The 21,349-nt window shown below is 34.1% G+C and overlaps 3 protein-coding genes across 3 annotated transcripts in view; 1 reads left to right on the top strand and 2 right to left on the bottom strand.

Moving 5' to 3' along the window:
• LOC146939851 (uncharacterized) overlaps positions 1-21,349 on the top strand; it is a 31,517-nt gene that overhangs the window by 9,463 nt on the left and 705 nt on the right. Inside the window, exons 5-7 of the mRNA XM_085749825.1 lie at positions 966-1,085; positions 1,455-1,545; positions 1,947-2,006. Of these exons, the coding sequence (XP_085605951.1) occupies positions 966-1,085; positions 1,455-1,545; positions 1,947-2,006 (271 nt within the window). The remainder of the gene's footprint in view (positions 1-965; positions 1,086-1,454; positions 1,546-1,946; positions 2,007-21,349) is intronic.
• Positions 3,640-5,444, bottom strand: LOC146939853 (GDSL esterase/lipase At5g45910-like). Its single transcript, XM_085753413.1, has 5 exons — positions 5,169-5,444; positions 4,754-4,972; positions 4,515-4,657; positions 4,078-4,351; positions 3,640-3,974 (listed from the first exon to the last, which is right to left on the bottom strand). The coding sequence occupies exons 1-5, from the start codon at positions 5,407-5,409 to the stop codon at positions 3,736-3,738; spliced, it is 1,116 nt and encodes a 371-aa protein (XP_085609539.1). The 5' UTR covers positions 5,410-5,444; the 3' UTR covers positions 3,640-3,735.
• Positions 16,428-20,014, bottom strand: LOC146939852 (uncharacterized). Its single transcript, XM_085753414.1, has one exon. The coding sequence runs from the start codon at positions 17,725-17,727 to the stop codon at positions 16,657-16,659; it is 1,071 nt and encodes a 356-aa protein (XP_085609540.1). The 5' UTR covers positions 17,728-20,014; the 3' UTR covers positions 16,428-16,656.

Below are 21,349 nucleotides of genomic sequence, written 5' to 3'. Positions count from 1 at the left end.
GCTGATTTGGTTCTTCCTCAACCGGTACCTTTATGCCTCAAGTTCTCTTCAGATGGGGAGAAGAGAGAGTTCGCCGTGTACGGTATATTGGGGACCATAGCCTCTTTTATATTGGATGGCCATTAGGGTTTCCCATTATTCCGTTAATGGGCCATCCAGACATCCACTCATGGAGTCCATATCAACTAATTAAATATTTATTTAATTATCCAATTAGAAATCTAATAGCCTTATTACTTAATTTGATCACTAATCAACTAAGGCCCACAAATGATAAATAGCTAATATAATTATTGTTACGATATTTGCCCACATAATATTATTGGAATATAATAAATAATAAAATATTCCAACAGGAAAGTCTTCCATCTCAAGCCTCTGGTCATGATTGGGAGTGTCCTCCATCACCTCTTCTACCTCATCCCCCCAAAATTTGGAAATAATTTGCACACTCTTTAAGGCTGCAGCAGAATGAAAAGCATTTTCAATATTTTGTTTCGCAATACGAAAAGTCTTTTTGAAAAAGTGCTTTTTAAAATTTGAATACGACATTTACCCCTTAAAGCAATCTCTCAACGTTTAATTGATATAATTGTTGTTCCCTTTGTTGCTGGCTTCCATATGCACTCATTTCAAATCCTGCTTTGTTTTTAGGCCCCCAAAACTTTATTTGATTTTATGATGGTAACTTGGTGCCTCGGTGTGCAATACAGTTAGTTTGCCTTATTTTTCAAGCTTGCAAAATGCTTAGATGTGTTGTGATGTAACATGTATTTTGTACCAAAAGAACCACTTTTCGAAGAGAAAGTGAAGCAAATCAGGATGAGAAATGTTGAATCTACCTTTTTTTTTTTTTATGCATCTAAAGGCCTATTCTGGCATTGTGTAACAGACCAACACTGAACATAAATTATGTTCTCCACTGTATATGCTTCTAACCTTTTACCTGGGTCAATCATTTGCAGCATTTGTTACAATACAGATGAATGGGAGTTGATTAATATGTATGCAATAAGGTTTGTCAAGGCTGGTGTGAAATTACGTGAAAGCTCATTTGACTCATGGATGAAATTTGCTGCTAAAAGAGATGCACATAGTTTGAGTTTTCTTTTTGACTTTGTCTTTTGTCTGCCTGATATCGCGAGCTTCTCTTGAATTTTAACAGTTGTTTGTCTAAGTGGATAGCTTATATTAAACATAAGCTATCCATAAAATTATTGAGATAATAAATTGCCTACTTTTTGCTGGCTTTTGATTTTTTCTTTCTTTCCTAACTTGCATCTTTCCGATGTTGGCATCCTGTTTAATAAACTCTTCGAGAATTTGATGGCAATAAATACATGTAGTAGTGTCATATGATTTCAAAATCATGCTATAAATGATATTTTGGGCTATCTAAACTCGTTTCCGGTTATGATAAACTAATCGTTTATGACTTTCGTTTTCTTATTTGTAGGAGACACCGAGTCATTATGGAAAATAGAAAAGCCGCGATCTGATTTAATGAAGAAGCACACTCTGGCAACTGGGTTTTCTTGTGCCAAGGTAGCAAATCCATCCACACCATTGTTTGGTTTGACAATTAATTTCGATTATAATGCAGTTACCAAGCTTATGTGCTTTTTGTGTATCTTATTGTGTGATATGTTTGAGTTTTTCTTATTAGAGAACATACCATCTGGAACAAATATTGCACTCAGTAATTTTTCGATTTTGACATGTTTGTATTCATCTATTTGTTTTTTGAAGAGTGAATTTTTTTTTTTTTTTAAAGAAACGTAAAACAAAAGCTTCTTTATTTTCCCAATTTGAGCCTTGTCCAGTATTAATTTGCATCACATAAGTTCCCAATGCTGATATGTGTTTCGACTTCCAAGTTGCTGAATTCTGTTGTAGCAGAGTTCCACTTTTATAAGAAGTCTAATCCTGTTTTTATGATTTTGTAGGGTTTTCTGTTGGAAGGTAAGCCTAGTGACGCTATTGCCATTATTCAAGTTCTAAATCAGGTATGGAGTGTATGTTCTTTACTTTTTTTCTAAATTATCAATTTCTTCACTGATGATTGAAACAAAGAAATACTTCTCAAATAGAAATAAAACAGCGCTAGTTGAAGTCACGAGGTTATTATCCTGTAAAGATTGGTTAAAGTACCAATCAGTTTGTATAAGAACAGTTGTGAAAATTGTGGGAAAAATTGTAGGTTTTTGTATAGAAACTTCAGAGTCAAATTAGTTCCACAACATGATGGTCAAGAAATTATAACTATATCATTAATTATTGTAGAAACTCAGGAAGATATAAGAAAATGTTTACATAGATAATTATAATTTATCTTAACAATTATATTTGTTGGATATTTCTTGTTTCTTTGACATGATATGAGTGACTGTTAGCAAACTGAGTGGAGCATCATATTTATCTTTGAATAGTCTTTTTTTTTTAATTAACTCTTTGTTTTATTGATTTCATTGTTGCCAGACTTTGTCTGATACCAAAAAATCAGGCATGAAAGATGAACTTCAGAAACTTGTATCTGAGCGGCCCTTTGAAGTTCTGAAGCACAAAAATGAAGAGGAATGAAAGTTATATTATCTCATTGCGAAGAAATTTTGGTTGTCATTCTACTTTGATTTTGCATCTATAAGACAGTAACATGTTTTTTCTGCTTTACTGACAGGCATTAGCAGCCTCTTTGAAGTCTAATATTCTTTCAATGGTTAATGATTTACTGGACTTGGGACTTGAGGCAATTGTAATTTTGGAAGACCTAAACAGAAGAGAATGTGTTCCCAAGTTTTTGAATATGCTTGTTAGAGGAGTATGTTTTTATCAAGATGCTTCACAGCCACTAGTTAGATACTACGTCTTTGATTATAGAAAATGTTGTTTACTAAATGGAAATTAAATATTCTTTTTCTTCTAGTCTTACTAACCCCAAATGCTCAAGTTTTTGGTAGCATTTAGCATGTTTTTCAAGAACTGAAATGTAAGATGTCAGTATGTTGGAACAGAAATAATCTGGCATATGTACCAAGGTGCAAGTGATTTCTTTCTATCAATACAAGTGAGGATACATTCTTGGCTTTTTTTAACCTCGTTAGTTCTTGTAAAAATAAACCATTTCCCCGCTTCAACGAAAGTTGTTATTGATGTTATATATAAATTGGGTAATTATAGACGGATTTTTCATTCCATAGGTTAAAGTGCAATAAATGTATCAGTTTAATCAATATAAGTTGTCACATTATTTAACTTGTTCTTGGAAAACAATTTGTTTATCTCTCCTATTAACCATTCTATTTAGTTTTTGTAAAATGTTTTTTCTCTTCCATCTAAAAAAATTGCATAAAAATATATTCTTGATATATGGAATGAAATTTTATCATCCAGCCATTAATTTGATCACATAGTTTTTTTTTTTTAGGGAATTTGATTCGTTAGTTTTTTCAGTATAAAAAATCACTTATATGCTTTTTTATAGTTGATATATGAGATTGCGTTTACATTTGATCCTAACATAAATACCGGAAATATGTACTTAATTAATAAGACAACTTATTTTGACCAAAGTGGTACGTTTATAGCACCTTAAACTATGCAATGTTCATAGGTTAGAAAAACCCAATTTTATTCACTATATTGAGTACATTTAAACTTCTCATACCAGAGATATAAAGTGTAATCATGTTTGGAATTCATCAAAGAAAGTCTTTCTTAATTTTTACATCATCAACTCTAAGCTATCTTGAAAGGAGCAGGTTTTAGAGAAGGATATGCAAAAGGTCCTTCGATTAAACCTTTAGCTATTTGCTTATAAGCGGCTTCGGTAAAATGTGGTCCATCCCAATTTATTAGTTTTGAAGGATCAGAGCAAACTGTTGTATTCGGCGTTCCACACCAATACTGATCATGATGATATGGTCCACTTCCTCCACAACATGCTTTCAAAACCTCGACCTTATCAGAAGTAAAACCTACATCATTAATGTACATAAATTAGTGAATGGGATCAAACAAATTTAACAAGAATGAAACAATGAAAATTTAACAAGGAAAGAAAATAATTGCTCCACACACCATACTGTTGTGGTGCTTGATATAAACGCCTGGCATCGTTGTAATAGTCAAAATATACTATCTTAGCTTGAGGGTGTTTCTGTTTTATTGTCTCTATGGATTTTTTTAGCTGCTCATTAAAGTATTCGATGAGAGTGTTGTAAGCTGTCAAACATCCAAATTCATCATAGTCTTCTTTCTTCTGACTAATCTTTTTTGACAATATGTCAGTATTACACCCCATTGGAAAGTTCCCTGGAACCACTAGCTCTACCGCTCCTTCTTCAATTAAAGCCTGACAAACATAATTAAATAAATCTCTATTACATTTTTCCAAGACCATTAGTTATTCACTAATACCTATAACTTAAACACAATTATTCTACAATTGAAGTCAACAATTATTTATTTTTTGCTAATATGTAAACATTTAATTACTTAAGATTTGTATAACATACATTGGTGGTATTTTTGATGGATTCAACCATCAAGGGAATTATCTCTCGTAGTTCAGTAATAGTTTTAGAAAGATGATAAAAAATATCATTTCCACCAATCTCTCCCACTATAAACAATGAGTTTTTGAAGAAGCTGTCACATTCTGTGAACTCATAACAAAACAAACGTATTGTTAGGCATATAGATGATAAACCAATTATATCACACAAAAATAACATGCAAGGATTTAGGACAAAACCTTCTTTGCTTTTACATAAGTCGGGTTTTAGCTTCTTAAACCAATCAAATTGCACATTTAATGATTCCTTTGGTGCAGTGACTCCACTAATACCACTAAAATATTTGACATCAAGTGCAGTTGAACCGGCATAAGCGAAATTAACTCCCTTTTTTATAGCATCTGGGATTTTGGTGATATTCTTATAGGCCGGTAAAAATGGCAACCCATATGCCTCAGCTACAATTAAAATGAGAATGAGCTAGTGAAATTTTCAATCGGAAATGTATCAACCTCAAAAATTATTGATTTTAATTATAACGACCTCATAAAATAGATTATTTTAGAGTTCTTGGTAGTATTTTTTTTTTGTTATTTACTATTTCATTAATACAAAAAGAATTTATTTAAGAAAAAAAAGTATGTGTAAAAGTACCTATGAAATCTATGATGAGTCGTCCATTTGACATGCGTCCTGATGGATGTTTGAAGTATGTTGAACCATAAGGAATTAATTTTTCCATTTCTTTGAGGTGATCAAATGCAGCATTTCCGGTATCACTTGTAGAGTCGCCGAAGTTGAATATGGCCTCATACGGTAGAGGATTAGCATTTGAAATAAAGTTTCCAAAAAAGCCACATGCAAAGGTGATACCAAACAGAATGAAGATCTTCATGGTGTTAAAGGAAAGATAGAAAAGAACTGATATTGATGTTTGCTAGAAAATAAGATTGATAATCTTTATATACTGTCACGCTTACTCCTTTGTCCTGTTATGAAACGATTTCTCTAATTTTTTAGCTGGAACTTGTTTAGCTATTTTTAGTTTTGTAAAGTTGGGATGTTAGATCAAACTTAAAACATCCAACGCATAAACACTAATTGACACTTATTGATTATCTTGTTTGTTCTCACTATTTTTCTATTGTTTTTGCTTCCACTTTTTTTCCACCAAAATTACCTAAAAATATATTAATATATGAAAATTAGATCATAACAAAATTTGATATCTCCTCCTCTAAAAAAAATAGATATCTTCTGCCCACAAAAAAATAGTAATTATAACAATATTCATATACTAAAACTAGAGATCATAACAAAATTTCTAGTTTTAATTATTCAATTATACTCACACAAAAGGGTTTTCATAGCTCCATAAATTTCCACATATTTGTACCACATTGATATTCCACTTATTATTTTTATTTTTCAACCATTATGAATTAATAATTAAAAAAACTTGTATTGTTATTTCTTTGTAAAGAAGAAAAAATATTTTTGATTTGTAAAAAAATAATCGTTAATTTTATCAATGAGTTACAAAAGTAGTTTTTAGGAATAAATAACAATACTTTCAAACTTTTTATGTATTTTACACTCTTTAATATATTGACTAAAAAAATATTTATTATATTTTAGATATTTTGGTTTAGTCTAATCATTTGATTGAAACCAACAATTACAAAGAAAATTTAAAAAAAAAATTATTTTCCATTATTTTATTTAAGAAAATTATCAAATTCAATTGGTTAACTCTTAACATGAACATTCCAATCATATATTTAGTTTTATATGTCTCAAAATAAGACATGTAATGAATGAAAAACAATAATTTTTTTTTACCATAAACTGCTTATTTAGAAACGAGTTCATCTTCTTTTAGTATTCTTCTGTATAATAGGGGTGTACGTGGGTCCGTTTGGGTTGGGTTTGGCCAAACCCAAATCCTAAACCATATAGGGTACTTCAGTTTGGGTGAGGTAAAATAACCACATGTTATACCATTGGGTGAGTTTTGGCAAACCCGCTAATTTTTGGGTTGGGTTGGATTGGGTAATGGGTTACCCAAATTTTTTTTTTTATATTAAATGACTAAATGACAAGTACTCGTAATTTTTCTTAAATATTACTCTACTTTTTAATTTTCTTTAAAAAAATTGGTTAACTTATTTTTTCTATAATTTTATGCATCATAGAATAATAAATTATAATATCAAATAATAAATTTCATCATAAAATACTTGTAACAAACTAAAGTTGCATGATATAAAATAGTATTATTATTATAATAACCAAAAAGTGCAACATCTTGATTTGTAACTCTATCATGTTTTGATTTTCACTATATAGGGTAAATGTGTATGTTTTGGAGATATAACCATAACCTTTAATATTATCCTTCTACCCCACGAAAATAAAGATAAAAAAAATATTAACATTATTGGTTAAGTGGGTTTTTTGGGATATGAGTCTGGTTTTACCCGAAACTCATTTATTTGGGTTTTAAATTTTTAGAAACCATACCCACCCAATTACCCTACCAAACCAATTTTTTTGGGTTTTTTTTGGTGGGTTTGACCGGGTTTTCTGGGTTAACCCAAACCCATGTACACCCCTATCGTATATTAGTAGGTTTTCTAAAGTTTCTCTTTATCCTATGAAGCATGAACATAGACACGGACATCGGATACGACACGAACACGTCTACACCGATCAAATTTTGAGAAAATGACATAATTCAATATAATCACAAGTGTTGGTGTTGTAAACTTTAACTACCTTCTCGGTCGCGAAGTTACTAAAGCATGTGTTCATGTTGGAGCCCTTGATTTTGGTATGCTTTATTTGTGTGTCCACTTTGTCTTTTATAATTGAAACAACAAATATTAATATGTGATGTTTCATTTGTGAAATCGGAAGATATGAAATGAAATTGAGGATTTTTTGCTTAATATGTGAGCAGGAAAGAAGGCTTTGTGAAAGCATATACAGTAGAAACTCTTTAATTTAATACTCGGTAAATTAATAAACTCTCTAAAATAATAAATTTGTCCGGTCCCGACTTGGGCCAATGTAAAAAATTGAAACACTCGATAAAATAATAAGATAATAATTTTTCGGGAGATCGCTTTATAATTTTCGGTCCCAAGAAAATCATAAATTAATAATTCATAGAAACTGAAAAAAATATATTAAGAATACATTGAACACATTTGTTCCTCTTGTTTACATTTACTTTACTTTAAAAGTCATTATTGATTTCCAATGCATATGAACACAGTAGTTACTAATTTAAGTTGAGTCCCAAGGTTCGCTGCAACGTAATTCTAAGAGGCATAGAATAATTTGCCTTTTTGTTTGGTATGTACAATATAATTACTTAAAAACTCTTTAAATTAATAATTATTAATTTATCGATAAATTAATAACTCTCTAAATTAATAAATTTCTCCGGTCCTGACATTATTAATTTATAGAGTTTTAACTGTATAATGTATATGGATTGGCACCGAGTGTTGCATCTGCACACCATTTACTGGTATTGTTAGACATACTAAATAATGTCCTAATTTCTTTGATTTTGTCTCCTGTTTGCATTTGGTAAGCGATTGTCATATTATTGCAGCTTTTTGCTAAGAACAACAATGATACTAATGAAGCTTTTGAAGAAGAATGATTTATCATTGCAACCAGGCACAGAAGATATAGTTTTCAAGTATGTTATTATTTTAGCATTTTCAATATTTTGTTTCGCAATACAAATGTCTTTTTAAAAAAGTTTTATTGATTTAATAGTTTCTAGACTTTGTCTGATACCAAAAAATCAGGTATGAAGGATGAACTTCAGAAACTTCTATCTGTGTGGCACTTAATTTGAAGTTCTTAATCACAAAAATGAAGAGGAAAGAAAGGTATACTATCTCATTGTTAATGTTATATGTATGCAACCACACCATTTTGCAGCTAGAAGTCTCTTACTATTTTCTGACAACAAAATAATAGATAAGTAAAAGAAAAAAAAAATGCCAAAATACAATATTTAGCTGCAATATGTCGATGGGCAGGGGAGCAACAGCTTTGCAGTATTCCTAACTATTTTCATTCATTTGTAAGATTCATCTTTAACAATATCTTGCTGCAAGTTTCATTTTCTTGGCAATTTACAGCTTGCAAGTCTAACATTAGACACTGCTCCACGACACTACAGTCCACAAACACAAAACAAACTATCACTCTAAATGGAAAATAACTAACACACTTTAGAAAAGACTTGGTGAAAGTAAATACAACAACAAAGTTACGGGAGGGATCATTCATCTACGAAATGGCTTTAAAAGGGAGGATGGGAGACGAAACATGAGAGGGGAAGTAAGCAACCCATTATCTCTTCTTCTAATAAAACTCTCCACTATATATTCATCACAACATCAAATTATCTTCATCAAGTCCATTTAAATAAAAGCAGAAAACCACAACTCACATGTTTGAGTTATTGTTGTCTTGGAGGAATTGGATGTATTAGAGTTATCGTCACAAGCAAGAGAAGGGGCTAGATTCTGTGTGTGAATATATGAATGTTTTCATACCATTGATTATATATAACGATGCTTTGTTTGTGTTTTATCGGTGAAAGAGTTAATTGAATCTTCGCCCTTTAGATTATATTTAGGTGAGGGCTCAATTAAACTTACCATCGTTCAATCCAGACAAAGTGTCGTTGCAAATAATGGATGTTCTTGATTGATTAGAAAAAAATGGAAACATTTACCAACTATAGTTTGTCTGGACACCATTATTCATTGTTGTTTTTCCGTTTGTGTTGGTAATACCACATCTTTAAAAACTATCGTAGAATACTTGCGACACTGCTATAAATGATTTTTTGGGCTTTCTAAAGTCGTTTCTACTTATGATGAACTAATTATTTATGCCTTTTATTTTCACATCGTTTCTAAAATCTTTAAAAACTATCAAGCTAGCTTTATTAGTTGTTTTTCCGTTAGTGTTGGTAATACAACAGCTTCTTGCTGAGTGGCATGGAGTTATGAATGTCATTGAACTGACATATGCTAAAGGTTGGACTCGTTTTTAAATTGAATATGATTCTCGTGCTTAACTTACCCTAAGTCATCTTCTATCATTAATTGGCACATAAAATATAGGTGTAATTGTTTGGATAAGAACACGTCTTTGGGTTTTGGTCTAGTTCATCAAAACTTTATCTTTTATTAACAAATTATAGCACGCTGCAAATAATATGTGATGCCTTTGAAGGTATCAATATAATTGTAACTACATGATCTCATGTGATGGAGTGTATGTTCTTTACTTTTTTTTTTTCTATATTATCAATTTCTTCACCGATGATTGAAACAAAGAAATACTTCTCAAATAGAAATAAAACAGCGCTAGTTGAAGTCATGAGGTTATTATCCTGTAAAGATTGGTTAAAGTACACATCAGATTGGTTAAGAACAGTTGTAAAAATAGGGGGAAAAATTATAGCTTTTAGTTCCACAACATGATGGTCAAGAAATTATAATTATATCATTAATTATATTTGTTGGATCTTTCTTTTTTTCTTTCTTATGATGAGTGACTGTAAGCAAACTGAGTTGAACATCATATTTGTTGGTATATGACTCAAATTGAGTCTTTGTGAAAAAAACTGACACGATTTGGTAGGCGTTGTAGACCAAGATTTTTGGGTGTCAAGCCATTGATTGGACTTGAACCTTCAATCTACCGGACTTGCTCGATTTTATTCTTGGGAAGGGAAAAAGAGATTGAAAAACCCTTTTTTGGATCCGGGGGTTAGTTACGATTCGGGAAGGTGTTAGGCACCCGCGTCGTTCACGGTACTCCGTGAGAACCTCTTTCTAACTTTATTTTTATTTGAAAATTTATTGATTAAAGTATGAGTGAAAGAATGGAGGGAGAAGAAGTAGGAGTTTTGGTTATTTTTATTTGATCGATTTGAAAGGAATAAAGCCTCTGCCTACGTACCCTTTAAAAGGGATCAAAACCGTCGTAGTTCACTCTTATAAAAATATTTTTGTGGGTTAGGTTGATTTTAATTTGATTTTGAAAATGATTTTGAGAAGGGTTGCGAGACCTCAAGGTATAGAAGAATAAAATAGAAGTGAGGTTGTTTCATTTTATTTGAGAAATTTAATCTAAGTTTAATTAAAGTTCATTTAGGAATTTGATTAAGAAAATAAAGGAAAAACCTCTTGGATTTGGATCCAAGGTTTATTAAGAAAAGGATTTGATTTTTGCCTATTTGATTTTTTGAGATGAAAAAGATTTTTGCTAATTAACGGAAAGCTAGCGTGACAATGCGAAAAATAAAGCAAGATAAAAGCGATAAGTAAAGTGATATGGTGTCGGTGCAAGTGTCGATGTGTGCAATTACTAAGCTATTACATACCATCCTAGGGGCATTCTAAAGCAAGAAAATAAAGCATGAATGACATTACATAAGCCTATTATACACACTACATTGATATTAAATAAATTGCAAGAGTAGAAAAAGCTTAAAAAACATTGCATGGATTATCAAAAGAAAACATGATGTCAAAATATTAAAGCAATGCATGAAGTGGAAATTGAAATATTAAAGCAAAATCAACACAAGATATTATGGAGTAAAAAACATTTAAAATGTATGAAATATAGCTAAAAATAAGATGCATGAGTTAAAACTAGAGATAACGTACGAAATGCTTAAAAATATCATATACTGGAACAAGCTACCAAATAAACACGTATGATACTAAAAATTAAGAAATGCATGAAATGGAGTCTTGAAACACTCAAAACAAAGTAACCAAAAAACGCTTAAAACAAAATCAAAAGAATGCATGTTATGCAAATTGAATCATTACAAATGCATGAAGCATAATTAAAATTCTATGAGTTTTTTCTTTCTAAAATGCATGAGTTTTCAAACTTTGTAGTGGTGTTCTTGTTAGAATCGAAGGAAAAAGGAAAAAAATGAATAGTTTGTGTTGGATTATTGGTGATTGTTTGTGAATGATTTGTGTGTGAAACGAAAATGAACTATTGTGTGGAGATGATTGTATGATAGTTGCTGGAAATTGGTTGAATGTTTTTGAGATTGTTCATAAGTTTTTGTGAATAAAAGGGGTTTTGATCCAAAAGGGAGCAGCTGCCGTGAAAAAATGTGTTGGTGTAAAAGTTTGTGCAGCCCCCTTTCACCAATGATTGGGGGTCTATATATAGGGACCAACTAGGTTAAATGGAATGAGTGAGCAAAAGACTAAACTATCCTTAATGAAACTTGGAGAGAAAGAAAATGCTTTGGATGCTCTTTGGACCAATAACAATGGAATAAGTGGACTTAAGACAAAACAAATTGTTGATAAAAATAAAAAAATAAAAATGACATGAAAATGAAATAAAAGAAAATAGAGTTGTAAAATAAGATAAAAGTAATAATAAAAAAGTAATAAAATTTTAAAGCTGTCGAAATCTCGACTGAGACGACTAAAACTTGCGGTGTTTTAAAACACGAACAAAACTTTTTAAATGGTTTAATCATGCGGACAAAAAGGAAATTACCTAAAACGGTTTATTTATAAAAAGAAATGAATAAAAGACTTTAAATATTTTAAAAGCACGCGTAAAAATTTAAAATGCCTGAAAAGACAAATAAAGCAATTTCGACTGGACACAATTTTACTTGCAAGATCACAGACTTTGAATGATTAAACAACGACTGAGAAAGGTTTTAACTCGTTAAAGCAAAAAGAAGAGAAATTGAGCCGTTTTAAAATACGGACAAAAATAAGTAAAAACAGAGCAAAGTGGTCAAAATTTGGGGTATGACAGATGCCCCTATTTAAGTTTCTTCGTCACGAAGATTTGAAAGAAAACTTTTAAATCGATGGGTCGAAGAGACTTAAATACTAAGTACACCGAATTTTGACCAATTGAAAAAGCTGAGAATACGATGAATACAATAATATGAATGCATGCGATGCGAGTATGAATGCAAAGACGACGGAAATAAACTGACTGGGGAACAAACTGATAGGTATCACTGGGGAGATAAAGCCTGCCTATTACCAACTGCCGTGATAAAGACGAACATACGGAAGATAAAGTTTGAATTTTACCAACTGTTGTGGTAAAGACGAAAATACATAAGATAAAGCTTGGAACGGGCAATAAAGCTTAAGACGGAAAATAAAGCTTGAGACGGGAAGTAAAGCTTGTCTATTACCAACAGCCCGTGGTAAAGATGGAGATACAGAAGATAAAGCTTGTCTATTACCAACTGACGCGGTAAAGACGAAAATACAGATGATGAAGCTTGTCGGAATATAAAGCTTGAACAGACGGTAAAGCTTGGAAGATAAAGCTCAGACAGCAAATAAAGCTTAAGACGGGAAGTAAAGCTTGAGACAGAAAATAAAGCTTAAGAAGGAAAATAAAGCTTATGACGGAGAGTAAAGCTTGAGATGGAAAGTAAAGCTTATCAATTACCAACAGCCCGTGGTAAACGATGACAATGCGGAAGATAAAGCTTGGACTGAAGATAAAGCTCCGACGGGAGATAAAGCTTGAGACTGAACATAAAGCTTGAGACAAAAGTAAAGCTTGAGGTGGAAAGTAAAGCTTATCAATTACCAACAGCCCGTGGTAAATGATGAAAATGCGGAAGATAAAGCTTGTCTACTACCAACTGCCGTGGTAAAGACGAAAATACTGATTAAAGCTTGTCTATTACCATCTGCCCGTGGTAAAGACGAAAGAACGGAAGATAAAGCTTGTCTATTACCAACTGCCCGTGGTAACGACGAAAATACAGAAGATAAAGCTTGTCTATTACCAACTGCCCGTGGTAACGACGAAAATACAGAAGATAAAGCTTGTCTATTACCAACTGCCGTGGTAAAGACGAATGTACTGATTGGTATCGGTAAAGTGATTACTTGATGGGACCTGCCACTTGAACACATACTGATTGGTGACATTTATGGATTAGACACTTTGAGATTAACATCTTGTGTATTGGAGTGAGACGTAGGAAAATAATGCAAGTATGCATGAATGATATTTGTACGCGTGCTATGTATGCATGGATGAATGAACGCATATGAGACTTATTTGACAGTATAATGGTGAGACTATTGAGACCAGATTGGGCAGGTCTGAAGAAAGTGGCCCGACATCATGTTGCAAGCATCTGACACCCTTCGTTGGGGATAACATCGCTGGGGATGAACCAAACACTGATGGGGTAAAGCCCTTCAAACCACTGACGGGGTAAAGCCCTTCAAACCACTGACGGGGTAAAGCCTGCATTCTTAACCATTGATAGGGTAAAAACCCAAATTCAAACCAAGCTGATGGGGTAAAGCTCATATTCAAACCAACTGATGGGGTCAAGACCCATAATCAACTACTGAAAGGGGGGAAGGGTCCAATAACCAATTACTGAAAAGAGAATGCCCCGTAATCAAACCGCTTGAAGGGATAACAACCCATTGATCATAATGCTGAGGGGAGAACGCCCCATAATCAAATCACTTGAAGAGAGAATGACACATTGATCATACCGCTGCACGGGGTAACAACCCATTAATTATGCCACTGAGGAGATACCAGATACCAACCCATTAATTGAAACACTGAAGAGGTAACAAACTTTTTAATCAGGCCGCTGAAGATGTAACATATCATCAATTCAACCACTGGAGGGGTAACAACCCATTGATCATACTGCAAAAGGGGGTAATGACACATTAATTATACCGCTGATGGGATACCACCCAACAAACAAAACTGCTGATGGGAATATGACCCAATATGACGTCTCAGTTGATGGTGAAGCAATCCTTCCTTGGGGTAAAGCCCGCCAATCAGAAACCTGACAGAAGTCGCCTTTCCTTGAGATAAGAACCAATCAATCAATCCACAAGCAAAAGATGTCATTGATCAAACCACATGCAGCAGTCACTATCAATCAAAGCACTGGCAGATGACGCCATTTCTCAAACCACAGACAGAAGTTATCATTTCTCGGGATAAAAACTCATCAATCAAAGTCTGGCAGAAGTCGCCATCTGTAAGCTAGCACAAAGTGCATTCTTCCATTTAACCCCCTTGAAATTGTGATGCCTCTGTCTTTGTGTTTTTTTTTGTTCATTTTTTGTATTGTTTTTTTTTTTTTTTGAATCCCTAATTTTTGCCTGGACCGTCCTTTCGAGTTTTCAATCCACCGGGAATATACTTCTTTTTTGTTTGCCCCTAATTTTTGCCTGGACTGCCCTTTCGAGTTTTCAATCCACCGGGACGCTCATTTTTGCCTAAGCCGCCCTTTCGGGTTTTCAACTTAGCGAGCTCTCTTTTTTTTTTGCATTCTTTTCTTTTTTTTTTTTACAGAGGTCATCCCACAGCTTTTGGTCATGCTTACCCTGCAGAGTTTAACTATCCTTGAGACGAATGTTGATGTATGTTTCTACTCCTCATAAGTTCAAAGAAGATGTACCTGTTGTTTATACTTTTCAAAAGACATTAAAAAAAGTTTTAAAAATTTTTGCTTTAAGTATTCACATCAAAAATAGAAGAAAATTATGCAAGCAGAATAACTGAGAATTTCAAATAAATGGGCACAAGCTCAAATTAGATGTAAAAGAGTGGTGACCTGCCAAAGGCGTAGCTCCACAGATTTTAAAAGTTTGGAAAATGGTAATTATATGGGAAAGGTACATTGAACACAATAACCGCTATGCTCTCTAACAACTTTGAATTTCACTGTTCCGAGTCTTTGATCTGCAGGTGCTTCGTGTCGAAGGTTCTTTTGACAGTTGAAAATGCCCCAGATGAATCATATCTGATTTGATGCAGTTACCTCGCCATAAATCGGAAGAAGCTTTTGACGACTGAACTGCCCCAAGTGAATCATACCTGACCAGATGCAGTTACCTCGCCATGAGTTGGCGGTCTTTTGTTGGCTGAAGTGCCCCAAGTGAGTCATGTCCGATCAGATGCAGTTACTTTGTCATAATCCTTAACTTTTGCATAGGTCGCCCTTGCGGGTTTCAACCTATCAGGATAAACACATTTTCATTTTTTTGCATGTCTCTAACTTTTGCATGGACCGCCCTTTCGGGTTTTCAGTCCATCGAGACGCTCTTTTTTGCCTAAGCCGCTTTTTTAGGTTTGCGACTTATCGAGCTTTTCGTTTTAACAAAGTATTTCTTGACTGCACTGGCATTCATAGGACACACAAGTTCATCACTATCTTTTGTAATTAGGCATACATTGCCCCTGGAATCAGGTAACACATTTTTGAGCACAAAGCCACTTTCTTGACATCCATGGGGACGAGCCTTCTTTGTCGAATACTTGCTTTATCCTTTTGATATAAATGTCCATGGCACACGGCAGTAACACTTTTAAATTCAATCAAGCTTGGCTTTCATTGGAACTTCCGTTGACAGGACTTTGACCTCCATGTTGGGCACTGCCTTTATACTGTATACTGAGGGATGGTAGGGGGGTTGCCCCTGTTAAAGTGTGCACTTGAAGTACAATATCCCTGCAAGGCAGATGGTAGCATCTCGTGCCAGTCTTTGTACATGAAAGTCCTCTTCAGGACGATCTTTCTTGATATTTGCAGTTTTGATGGCCAAGATGCCCCAGTAGGCGAGAAATCTTATTGGAAACTTCTTCATGATCCCTTTTTCAGCCTCGGACACAGGGAACTCAAAGTCGAGAGAGAGTACCGGGCTAAAGTGTTCAACGGGTTTATTAATGCATGATTTGATTATTGATATAAACATTATGATTATGCAGATATATAGAAATGATTAAAGGGAAATAATTTTTTTGGTTTTTTGTATTACCATTTTTCCAGAAAAAGCACAAAATAAAACAAAGTCGGGATCAAAGCGACCTTTTAATTAATGATGAAAATACATAAAGCAAAAAGCCCTAAACAAGTTCACTTCCGTCTCTGGTGGGACGAAAGGTTTTCTTTGAAAAACATAAAGCAACAAACAAACATATAATTTGAACAAAGGAGTAGTAGAAAGAAACATCAACAAAGACCCAATTGCAGCTAAACATTCCATGTATCAACATCATGATCCCAAGATCCGATAGCGGATTAACTTGCACATTCCAATTCAAACTCTTCAAAAGGTATGAGGTCTTTTCGGATCAACTTCTGAACTATCTTCTGCAATGCAAAACAGTGCTCAATATCATGACCTGGTGCCCTTTGATGGAAAGCACAAAAGTGGTCGGGCCTGTATCGGGATGTCAATTTTGCTGGCACTGGAAGAGGTGCCTTGGTATAGACCAAATTCCTTTCAAGCAACTTTGGAAGCAACTCTGCATACTTCATGGGAGTGGGATCAATCTGTTTCCTTGAAGTCTGTTGTTGATATTGTTGAAACTGAGAATGATAAACCGGATTTTGAACAGTATTGGTGATGGGCTTAATAGCAGCAAAAGAGTGAGAAATCGAATACTGTTGTTGACTTTGTTGAAATTGGGGCTGATAACCCGGATTTTGAACAGTATTGATGGGCCTAACAGCGGCAACAGAGTGAGGAGTCAGATGTTGTTGCTGAAGTAGTACCTTTATATCCGGGTCTTCGAAGAACTCGGTGTTATTTTCAATCAACTTCTGAACTTCTTCCTTCAAAGCGTAACACTGCTCGGCGTCATGGCCTGGTGCCCCTTGATGGAAATCACATTTGAGGTCCGGGCGATACCAAGATGGCAGCGGATTCGACACCCAAGGAGGTGGCCTGGTTTGAACAAGTCTCTTCTTAAGCAAGATAGGAAGCAGAGTTGTGTATTTGATAGGAATTGGGTCAAACTGCGATGCTTTCCAAGCCTGATTTTGAAGAATAAGTTGCTGAGGAGCCCAGTTCTGGGAAGTAAACGGCTGAGGAGCCTGATTCTGAGTAGTAAGCGGCTGAGGCTGTTGAGGAACCTGTTGTCGAGGTCGTTTCATGCTTCTTGGCTGATATAATGGTTGAGACCTTTGCTGAACAAGCAGTGGATCCTTTGCAGCCATCAACGAAGATACTAGGCTAGTTAACTTCTCTACCTCAAACCGAAGTGTTGTTACCTCTCCACGAAGCTCATGGACCTCTTGCTCAAGCTGATCAATCTTTTGTGTTTGCATGAGTGTTTGCATGTGCGAGCCGAACTTGTATGAAAACATCGAACCACTTTACTGACGGATTCCTTTTGTACATAGAGATAAAGTATGAGACACGGACTAGAAACTATGAATGCAACATGATGCATGATATGTTTATGCACAAAATGTACAATTTTTTTTTGTTATCGAAGGATTTATCAAGGTAGATTGTAAACATTGCAGGTGAACATGGTTTCATTTTGAAGATTTGTAAAGATATTGCAATAGGTTTCCTTTTCAAAAGGTAAGAACGAACCCAAGGAAGAAGTTCTTAACAAAAGCAAAAGCTTCGGTAAGATTATTGAAGTTGTATTGCTTGGTATTCATTCTTACAAAGGTCCATTCCTTCGATGTTTACAAAAAACTTGGCTAAATCCTTTGATAGTTTTATGAATGGGAAAAAATGTTTATGGATGAATGCATGAATGCGTGATGATGCTAAGAACATTGAATACATGGGGGGGGCTAGATTCACAATGTTGGAGCTGAAGGTAACGCCATTTGGTAAAGACTATGGTTTCAACTGCACATGTAACAAGGGTTCTACCAAGTTCCCAAATTACAACTACCCTTATGAAATTTATCGGTGCGTAGGAATGCTCCTAGTCCAATATCATCCACAAGGAAGTCTAGTTTGAGTGTAGTATCGCGTGACAACTAAAGTCAAGAATGCTCTTGGTTCAGTCTCCGCACTACGTCCTAAAAAGGCCAAGTGGGGTTAAGGGTTACTAAGGTCCACGGCTTCACCGGACACTCACATTGAAAGTAATAACGCCAACACGAATGCTCATGTTAACAAGACTACTACCTTCCGTGAGGCCTCCGCCGAGTAGGGTTATCACTTGTAAACATGGTCCAAGAATGCTCTTGGTATGTCACTATGATTTTACCCCGTCCTATATCCTATGTTTCACTCAAGTCCGGGTATAGGACTTTGTCTCACCACTCACGTTAAAAATAATTACAAAGTATATACAAATGATAAAGCATAAGAAATAAAGAAAGAAAGGTGGGTTTAACCCGCGTAGGATCCCCAGTGAAGTCGCCATTTTTGTAGACCAAGATTTTTGGGTGTCAAGCCATTGATTGGACTTGAACCTTCAATCTACCGGACTTGCTCGATTTTATTCTTGGGAAGGGAAAAAGAGATTGAAAAACCCTTTTTTGGATCCGGGGGTTAGTTACGATTCGGGAAGGTGTTAGGCACCCGCGTCGTTCACGGTACTCCGTGAGAACCTCTTTCTAACTTTATTTTTATTTGAAAATTTATTGATTAAAGTATGAGTGAAAGAATGGAGGGAGAAGAAGTAGGAGTTTTGGTTATTTTTATTTGATCGATTTGAAAGGAATAAAGCCTCTGCCTACGTACCCTTTAAAAGGGATCAAAACCGTCGTAGTTCACTCTTATAAAAATATTTTTGTGGGTTAGGTTGATTTTAATTTGATTTTGAAAATGATTTTGAGAAGGGTTGCGAGACCTCAAGGTATAGAAGAATAAAATAGAAGTGAGGTTGTTTCATTTTATTTGAGAAATTTAATCTAAGTTTAATTAAAGTTCATTTAGGAATTTGATTAAGAAAATAAAGGAAAAACCTCTTGGATTTGGATCCAAGGTTTATTAAGAAAAGGATTTGATTTTTGCCTATTTGATTTTTTGAGATGAAAAAGATTTTTGCTAATTAACGGAAAGCTAGCGTGACAATGCGAAAAATAAAGCAAGATAAAAGCGATAAGTAAAGTGATATGGTGTCGGTGCAAGTGTCGATGTGTGCAATTACTAAGCTATTACATACCATCCTAGGGGCATTCTAAAGCAAGAAAATAAAGCATGAATGACATTACATAAGCCTATTATACACACTACATTGATATTAAATAAATTGCAAGAGTAGAAAAAGCTTAAAAAACATTGCATGGATTATCAAAAGAAAACATGATGTCAAAATATTAAAGCAATGCATGAAGTGGAAATTGAAATATTAAAGCAAAATCAACACAAGATATTATGGAGTAAAAAACATTTAAAATGTATGAAATATAGCTAAAAATAAGATGCATGAGTTAAAACTAGAGATAACGTACGAAATGCTTAAAAATATCATATACTGGAACAAGCTACCAAATAAACACGTATGATACTAAAAATTAAGAAATGCATGAAATGGAGTCTTGAAACACTCAAAACAAAGTAACCAAAAAACGCTTAAAACAAAATCAAAAGAATGCATGTTATGCAAATTGAATCATTACAAATGCATGAAGCATAATTAAAATTCTATGAGTTTTTTCTTTCTAAAATGCATGAGTTTTCAAACTTTGTAGTGGTGTTCTTGTTAGAATCGAAGGAAAAAGGAAAAAAATGAATAGTTTGTGTTGGATTATTGGTGATTGTTTGTGAATGATTTGTGTGTGAAACGAAAATGAACTATTGTGTGGAGATGATTGTATGATAGTTGCTGGAAATTGGTTGAATGTTTTTGAGATTGTTCATAAGTTTTTGTGAATAAAAGGGGTTTTGATCCAAAAGGGAGCAGCTGCCGTGAAAAAATGTGTTGGTGTAAAAGTTTGTGCAGCCCCCTTTCACCAATGATTGGGGGTCTATATATAGGGACCAACTAGGTTAAATGGAATGAGTGAGCAAAAGACTAAACTATCCTTAATGAAACTTGGAGAGAAAGAAAATGCTTTGGATGCTCTTTGGACCAATAACAATGGAATAAGTGGACTTAAGACAAAACAAATTGTTGATAAAAATAAAAAAATAAAAATGACATGAAAATGAAATAAAAGAAAATAGAGTTGTAAAATAAGATAAAAGTAATAATAAAAAAGTAATAAAATTTTAAAGCTGTCGAAATCTCGACTGAGACGACTAAAACTTGCGGTGTTTTAAAACACGAACAAAACTTTTTAAATGGTTTAATCATGCGGACAAAAAGGAAATTACCTAAAACGGTTTATTTATAAAAAGAAATGAATAAAAGACTTTAAATATTTTAAAAGCACGCGTAAAAATTTAAAATGCCTGAAAAGACAAATAAAGCAATTTCGACTGGACACAATTTTACTTGCAAGATCACAGACTTTGAATGATTAAACAACGACTGAGAAAGGTTTTAACTCGTTAAAGCAAAAAGAAGAGAAATTGAGCCGTTTTAAAATACGGACAAAAATAAGTAAAAACAGAGCAAAGTGGTCAAAATTTGGGGTATGACAGGCGTGTCACGATTTCGCCATGCCGTGAGCATGTTTTCTGAGTGTCCAATCGTGACACGATTTTGGGAAAACGTGTCACGATTTTCGGCTTGCTGGGCACGTTTTCAAGATAAGGTTGGTCGTACCTTGGGTCGTACGCACCAACCGTGTCATGATTTGGTAAAACGTGACACGATTTTGACAGTTGCAGGGTACTATTTAAGTGTTCTTTGCAGATTTTGAATTAGGAGAGCTTGAAGAGCGAGAAACTTGGGACTGCAAAGGAGGGAACTTTATGGTTGAGTGTCTTTGTAGTGAGGTTCTCTTGGGTTGGGAAACATTGTAAACACTTGGGTGAGTGAAAATCATTGAGTGTCTTGTTCATTTGTGAGATTGGGAAAATGGGTAGAAATTAGGGTTGTTCTTGAGAGCTTGTTGAAGCTAATTT

This window comes from Medicago sativa, chromosome 3 (assembly GCF_051527215.1).
Source record: "Medicago sativa cultivar Bolivia chromosome 3, Bolivia_mono, whole genome shotgun sequence".
Lineage (NCBI taxonomy): Eukaryota > Viridiplantae > Streptophyta > Magnoliopsida > Fabales > Fabaceae > Medicago > Medicago sativa.
The sequence above is the reverse complement of the archived record's forward strand: the minus strand, read 5'-3'. Positions and strand labels throughout refer to the sequence as shown.

What these genes read in the sequence shown, in the direction of transcription:
- LOC146939853 (XM_085753413.1), bottom strand. Translation starts at nt 5,409, where the DNA reads ATGAAGATCTTCATTCTGTTTGGTATCACCTTTGCATGTGGCTTTTTT. An exon ending in CTTATGTAAAAGCAAAGAAG is followed by an intron (nt 4,658 to 4,753) that starts GTTTTGTCCTAA and finishes ATGAGTTCACAG; the next exon opens with AATGTGACAGCTTCTTCAAA. An exon ending in CCATCAAAAATACCACCAAT is followed by an intron (nt 4,352 to 4,514) that starts GTATGTTATACA and finishes TATGTTTGTCAG; the next exon opens with GCTTTAATTGAAGAAGGAGC.
- LOC146939852 (XM_085753414.1), bottom strand. Translation starts at nt 17,727, where the DNA reads ATGTTTTCATACAAGTTCGGCTCGCACATGCAAACACTCATGCAAACA.